A 7,733-nucleotide genomic window follows, 5' to 3' on the forward strand; every position below is an offset into this window, starting at 1 on the left:
TATGGCAATCGTCCCACTCTCTTCCTTCCTCTGGATTGAACAATTCTTTTTTCCTTTCCTTTTTTCCTCGCCGTTTTCCTCGCCGTTTTCCTCGCCTTGCCACAATTGACCTGGCGCGGCTCACCAGATCAGTCTTTCCTGTGTTATCATCAACCATTGAAACCAAGCCGTTTGTTTCGCCATGGAAGACCAAGCCTTTTTTGATTGGGGCGGCATTGGTGATGGGACAGAGATAGGTCTATTCCTTCCCTCAGCCGGGCTGGATGGGGACTGGTCGATGGAAGGTGTCGATGTCGTCACCGCTCCGACCTGGAACGGCAGCACGGCATGTGACCAGACCGCAATGGATCTCGATGGAGGGGGTCTACTCCTCGCCGTTCAAGCTTCTCTGTCTGGCACCAACGACCACGGACCCACGGAGTCATTTTTGTCTTATCTCGAAGACGACGGCGCATCCTCGGCGCAGGATTCTCGATCCGAAGCGGACGACAGCAACGCATTCTCCGCTCCATCCTCTGCCTTCCAACACATTGAGGACCCGTCCCCCCCTCGATCCGAAGCGGACAACAACGCGTCCTCCGCTCCATCCTTCGCTCCATCCTTTGCCTTCATCAAGGCCCCGTTCCCCCCTCGATCCAAAGCGGGCAACAACGCATCCTCCACTCCATCCTCCGCTCCATCCTTCGCTCCATCCTCCGCTCCATCCTTTGCTCCATCCTTTGTCTTCATCGAGCACCCGTACTCTCGACCCGAAGCAGGCAACAACGCATTCTCCGCTCCATCCTCCGCTCCATCCTATACCTTTATCGAGGACCCGTCCTCTCGACCCGAAGCCGACAACAACGCATCCTCCACTCCATCCTATACCTTCATCGAGGACCCCTCCGCTCCATCCTTTGCCTTCATCAAGGCCCCGTTCCCCCCTCGATCCAAAGCGGGCAACAGCAACGCATTCTCCATTCCATACTATACCTTCATCGAGGACCCGTCCGCTCGACCCGAAGCCGACAACAACGACGCATCCTCCGCTCGATCCTATATCTTCATCGAGGACCGACCCGACGTCCACTATACCGTTCCGTCCTCCGCGCCACCACCATCCTCTCGGCCCACAGCCTACGACCAGATAACATGGGCGCGACCTCTTCAACAAGACGACACCGACGAGATCATATCGTTGGGAAAGAGTCAATTACCCGAGAAGCGTGTCCCCACGGTGAAGATGTACGAACGCAACGCCACTCCAAACGCCGCAGACGGCATGTATGATTGCGAGTATTGTGAGGAGAGGTTCCCGCGCGCCCATGCTTGGAAGTAAGTTAAAAAAGCCTCTTACTCTCTCTCTCTCTTTTTGGAAAAAACTCTCTCCAAATTGAAAATGCAATCAATGCAAGAAACTCACCAGAAGATCTAGAAAACACATGGACAAGCACGAGCGCCCGTACAAATGCACTTTCGAGGGGTGCACGAACCGCGACGGATTTTCAAGCCCGTGCGCCCTCATGCGTCACCACGAACACCTCCACCTCAGAAAGGTCCAGTGGTTCTGCATCTTCGAGGACTGCGAACGACACGAACGCGGCTTTCATCGGAGCGACCACGCCTGGAGGCACGAAGAGCGTGTCCACAACTACTACCGACCGGATCCCGAGGAGAGCATTTGCAAGTGGTGCAAGCGGGGTGAAATCACCGGCAAACGGCCGACGAAGAGGAGGAGGACCACCACCACCGAGAAGGACAAGGACAAGGCCGAAAGTCCCGCGGAACAGTGGGTAATCGATGACCGTGAGGCCGCCGCAACAACCCTCGAGGAAAAGATTCAACATCACAAGAAAGAGTTGGAGAGGCTCACCGGAGGATTGCTGCGAGGAGTCCCGGATGCTTAAAGCCATGTCCTGATCCTGAACTGCGGCGAGGCGGTCGGATAGTATGTCATGTCATCGGCCAGGGGCCCTGTCTTGGGGCTTCGAGGCGCGACGAGGTTTGGTGGCTGGATGAGACTCGTACGTCTGGGGCCGTATTTCCATGGACAGGTCTCGCAACGTCGTCGTCGTTATCGTCATGTTCTTCTTCTTCATTCTTCCAGGTACAAGGGAATGTAGCCATCATCTTCTGCAGCAGCATCGACTCGTCCGGCGATGATCACTTGTATGTTATAGCAGTAATACACTGTCGGCAATGATCTACCTCTCAGGCCCTCTCCTACCTACCCTCGCGTGACCGGTCGACCTGTATCTCTCGCTGTGTAGAGCTCTCTCCTCTCCTCGCTCCGTGGCTCGCTGTTCGACACACACACACTCTCCTTTGTAGAGCTTGGACCGGACCGGCTTTCCAATCCTCGTCTTCCGGAACAAAGTGTTCGTGGCCCATGCTACTTCTGACCTGAATAGAGAAAAGACAAGTCGGCGTGATGAGTGGCATGCGCCATGAAACATGACCGAACCCCTTTGTCCTGGGATCACAGAGGAGTCTTAGTCTTAGATAGGCGCCGTGACTTGTGGGTAGAGCATGATGAGCATTTGGGTTTAGTAGCCACTTGGACCGGCGCTGTGGCTTGTTCCTTGTGAGTAGAGCACGTCCACGTCCCCGTATCTATTTCCTCGTCCTCGTTGACATCCATGTCGAGTTCGAGTTCGAGTTTCTCGCCCGGGATCGTCATTGAGAGATTGCGAAGGGAGGGTGAACTTGATCTTCATCTTCTTCAGCCCATCGATGCGTGGACATCAGATCAGAGTCGGGCCCTGAATCTGGATCTGGATCTGGATCCTTCCGAGCTAGGCCGCCGCCGTAGTGAGCCGCCCGGTGTCTGCTGCCTGCTGCCCTGGTCAGCGTAATCTCCAGAGGGATTGTAGGACCAGTCCAAAGTCAATGCATTCCCTAGCTGGATTATAGGACTATACCCGTCCAAAGTCAATGATCATCTTCTTGAGCTCCTCCATCTCCTCCCCCTTTTATCCAGCTTTATCCAGTTGGACTGTAGTACCCGTCCAAGTCGATGATCATCTTCTTCATCTCCCCACCACCCCTTCATCCAGCTGGGTTGTAGTACCAGTCCATGTCAATGATCATCTTCTTGATCTCCTTCCTCTCCTCAACCCCCCTTCATCCAGCTGGATCGTCATACCAGTCCAAGCCAATGATCATCTTCTTGACCTCCTCCCCCTTTCATCCAGCTTTATCCACCTGGTTTGTAGGACTCGTCCATGTCAATGATCCTCTTCTTGATCTCCTCCCTCTCCCCCTCTCCATCCACTTGGACCGTAGGACCAGTCCATGGTCAATGATCCTCTTCTTGAGCTGCTCCCTCTCCTCTCCCTCTTTTATCCAGATGGATTGTAGTACCAATCCAAAGTCAATGATCATCTTCGTGATCTCCTCCCCCCCGCCTTATTCAACCTCTTGGTTTGTAGTACCAGTCCATGTCAATGATCATCTTCTTGATCTCCTTCCCCTTCATCCCACTTTATCCTCTTTTCCTTCCCCTTCCCCTTCCCCTTCCCCTTCCCCTCTCTCGCATTCTCTTCTACCTCCCCGCATCCTACTCCGTCTTGATGAGGGCTATGCCCGCGACTCGGAGATATATTGGCAGTATGTTTCCCAGTCCACCAATTCCATTTTGTGCAAGAGGGTTCATCCGATGTGTCGGGAGTAGTACCCCATCTGCTTTTTAGCCAGACGTTGCAAGCCGCCGCTCCCCTCAGCTCGGAGCCCGAATGAACCAGATCGTGATCAATTTCGTAGAGGTTGAGCCCCTCCTCCCTGGCGAGCGGTACTTGTAGAAGGCTGGGGCTGCGTGTCTGTTCGAGCGGAGGAGGGAAAGAGCTTCACCAGCCGCAGGCATCCCTTGACCGTCGTCTCCAATCGGATTATGATAGGAGGAAGGAATGCACTGGCCTGTCTTCCAAGCTGTCCCCCTCCCCAGTCTTGACAGCACGCAAGAAGAACCAGAAGCGTGTATCTCTCTGCGTCCATCAACTCGTCTTGACACTGGTAGAGTTTCCCTTCAAGGCCAGGATAGAATTCTGCCGAAGCTCTTCGTCGGGTTGGGGAAGGTCTTGTTCAGTGGTGCATGTTGGGAGGGAGGGACAATCCAGGTTGCGTAGGCCGGAATTGACGGTTAGCCTCTGGCAATTTTGGCACGGTTGTCGTTTATCATAGTTCGCTCTCGGCATTGAGGTGGTAGGGATCACCGTCTTTGTCGTCGTCGCTGGTAGGTAGGGATCGGGGTTGGGCATGCATCGGGCTCGAAATCGGAGAGGAGACGGGGGAAGGGAGCGGTGACAGTTTTGTAATCATCGGTGCGATTTTGAGAGTCCCGCCAGCTTCTTGTATGGAGATTCCAGCGCGTCTTTCTCTTTTCTAATATGTCCTGCCATCCATCGAGGATACCGATATTCTCGGATGGGAGTCGTGTCTTTGTGGCTTCAGGTGAAGCCGTAACTGCGCTCGGTGAATGCGTTGATGTTGGACTCGGTGGAATCAAGCGACGTCCGCGGTCGTGGCGGCTCGATCATTGACCCAGGTCGTGGATTGTCCTGTCCACTCCTCTCTGCGAAGTAAAGGCCAAAGTAAGTCGTAGGGAACCGCGTGTTCTCGGCACAATGAAACCTGCTGGCATCCCTGAAATGGCTGGCTGGCTGCCTGCCTAGACAGACACAAGAACAGGGAATCTTGATGATGTGGAAGGTTGGGGGAGTCGTTTCCTCGTTTCGGAACGTGGACTTTTCATCGAGGGGGAGAAGGGAGGGAAACGGCAGGTTGCAACAGTTGGCCGGGCTGGCTTCGTCGGTCGCAGGAACGCGCAGTATTCAGAGGAGTGAGTGATCAAGGGCAACGAAGGGAGCTGGGTTGGTGCAAAGCGGGCCAAAAAGTAAAGTGGGGCCAGACTCTTGGCCCACGGCATCAACTCGTCCGGCGGTGGGCATGGTGCTGGGCAACGGTCTATCGCACAGCAATAACAGAACAGCATAGAGAGTCCTGATCAGATAATTCCATGACTTGATCATAACTATCTTACTTGATTGATTTCTTAATTTAACAGATGGATAGATCCTGTCGAAGGATCAAGGGAAAAAAAGGAGTCTCGGACCCACTGTCAGAGATCCAGCCAATCAGGAGTCAGGAGTGACACCCTTTACAGTGTACGGGCAAATTATGGCCACAATCACGTTTCAGCCTGTAGACTCCCCCATTACACTGGAAGTCGCATTTACCAGGGGCACATCATCACCGTGAATCGATCAATGACAGCCAAATTCCCCGAAGAAACGTGCCAAAAGGAAATTGGTCTTGAGCGGGCAGATCCCGTGTACCGTAGTTAGAACGCCCCCCTACTGCGGCCGCTCCGGCAGATCAAATGTTGTGCCAGCTCTTTCACTTTCGTCGAGGTGGTTTCCGTCTGCGAAGCGCCGACGTGAGCCCCTTGCCCTCCTCTTCCATCTCCACGTCCACACCCGCCCCGTGTGACATGTAGTCGGACTCGGGCGGCAACGTACGTGGAATAACTTGATTAGCCAAGGAAATCTATATTTGTTGAGTGCCGCAGTGGAGATTATTCGCTTAAACATTCCCGATTAGAGGCAACCCCCTATTCTGGCTAGTCCTGACTCAGTGTAGCGCCGTATCTGACAGCCTCACCGCATCGTTCTATTCTACAAGGCAGAAAGCCAGCAAGGCTTCTTCTTCTATACCCACGCACTTCTACCCAGCATAGTCTACTGGTTTCGGTCTGCAGACAAAACGAAGCCAGCAGCAAGACTTCTTCTTTCACACCCACGCACCTCTGCCCAACATCACCTGCCGGTTTCGATCTGTAGACAGAAGCCAGCAGCAAGGCTTCTTCTTCCATACCGGTGCGCACTTCTGCTCAACGTCGCCCACCAGCCTGAGTCTACTATTGACACAGCCCAACAGGCCTTTCTTTCCACACCAACACCACCCTGCCCTACACCGCCCACAGGTTCCGATCCGCAAACAAAGCACACGCAGCCCTCATGGCTCCTCTTCCCGCTCTACGCAGAAGCAAACGCCCCCCGAAGCCCAGCCAGAAGCGCAAGGAGAGCGGTCGGGTGACCGCCACACAGAAGCAGAGCCGGAAGCGCGAGGCTAGCGGTCCGGTGACCGCTTCACGCAGAGGCGGACGCCTCCCGAAGCGTAGCCAGAAGCGCAAGGCTAGCGGTCCGGTGACCGCTGCCACACAGAAGAAAGCGAAAGTGGTGACAGAGCCCGCAGAAGACACAAGTGATCCAGTTGCACATTGGGCGGCCACGACCCAGTGGCCAACGGACCTTTCCATCATAGCGTCGGAGCGTCCGTCGTCAAGTCGTCATTCCTCAACAACAACAACAACAACAACAACAACAACAACAACAACAACAACAACAACAACAACAACAACAACAACAACCGAGGAGCGAGACGGTCCCAACTCGATATCCCGGGCCAGCAAGAAACTCATCAAAGAGATGTTGAAGGCTCACTATGACGACGAGCCGCACTTTGAAACGGGTATTCCCGAGTTCCTCGAGGGCCTATTGGGTCAGTCATGGCCGCCTGGCTGGCCTGGAGAAACCACGACCCTCGGCCTAAAAGCCAAACTCTTTACGACAGCAGAGCTTGAAAAGCTAAAATCCTTTCTCCCCGAGCAGTACCTAATATGATTCGTAGGCGGTTTATTCTTTCCACATCTCATCAGTCAAGTCGTTGTGGATGACACTCTCAAGTCTGAAGCTGAGGAGGTTTTGACGGAACGCTGCAGTACCGCCCTCGATACCCTTATCAACCTACACTCGCGGGTCCTGGGAGATGACGAAGCATCGAGGCTGAGCGGCGAGGTCCTGCTCTTCTCAATTGCTCGCGACCGTGAAACCATCAAGATAAGCGGACATTATCCCATCATTGAAGGAGCGGAAACGACATTCCATCGCTATATAGCTAGGGAAGCCCGTCTAGGCCCTCGGGGCATATGGGAGAATTTCATCGCTGGAAAGGAGTGTTATGAATTTGTCAGAAAGGCTAAGGAGGACTTCCTTCCAGCGCATGTGAAGAGAATCAAAGACCTTCTGGCAAAGATGCCAGACCCTCAAGAAGGGTCGGTCACATCAGCTCCGATAAGTGAGCAGGATCAGCCAGAAGGGTCGGTCACGTCGACATTTGAAGAAACTCGAGAGATGGAGAATCGGACGCAGGAAGACGAAGGGCTGGGGCGAAAGCGCCGTCGGATGTTAGAGGAACTTAGAGATCGGAGGACGAGGGTGGAGCAGGTATGCAAGATATTCGAAGACGAGAGGGAGCAGTTGGACCAGGAAATCGAGAGACTCGGAGGATAAGAGAAGTGGGACGCAGGAATACGAAGAGCTGAGGAAAGAGCGAAGATCAGACGGAGAAATGGCATCCGGTATTCGAAGCTCGCCAGGAGAGAGGTGATCAGAAGCTCAGGGGGAGGGGACCTTGACGTTACTGCTAGGTTTTCATGAAAGGTAATATCTTTCAGTGCATTTCAATGGTTATTCGTGGTAACACATCCGCCCTCAGTGAATGCTTCATACCGAGTATGTAGCTCGTATGTGAAGATGGCCTCGTTTCGTTTGACTCTTAGGTCCTCAGGCAAACTCACATCACTGCTCAGCCCAGACGGATGACGTTTTCCCCTTGTCGTCCGCAAGTGTTGATCAGGGTTGTTCACAGGTGGATTCTATGTCACAGAAGAATGAAATGAGGCTGTTGGTGATCAA

General features: G+C 53.8%; 2 protein-coding genes across 2 annotated transcripts; both read left to right on the forward strand.

The window, feature by feature from the left end:
• Positions 1-181: 181 nt before the first annotated feature.
• Positions 182-1,886, forward strand: AYO21_11181 (hypothetical protein; the record flags this gene model as incomplete). Its single annotated transcript, XM_022661078.1, has 2 exons — positions 182-1,314; positions 1,415-1,886. 2 exons carry the CDS (start codon positions 182-184, stop codon positions 1,884-1,886), a joined length of 1,605 nt encoding a protein of 534 aa, XP_022506621.1.
• A 4,107-nt stretch (positions 1,887-5,993) lies between these two features.
• On the forward strand, positions 5,994-7,328 carry AYO21_11182 (hypothetical protein; the record flags this gene model as incomplete). The annotated part of the gene is made up of 2 exons (XM_022661079.1): positions 5,994-6,646; positions 6,695-7,328. The coding sequence occupies 2 exons, from the start codon at positions 5,994-5,996 to the stop codon at positions 7,326-7,328; spliced, it is 1,287 nt and encodes a 428-aa protein (XP_022506622.1).
• Positions 7,329-7,733: the final 405 nt, after the last annotated feature.

This window comes from Fonsecaea monophora (genome assembly GCF_001642475.1).
Source record: "Fonsecaea monophora strain CBS 269.37 chromosome Unknown Scaff147, whole genome shotgun sequence".
NCBI lineage: Eukaryota > Fungi > Ascomycota > Eurotiomycetes > Chaetothyriales > Herpotrichiellaceae > Fonsecaea > Fonsecaea monophora.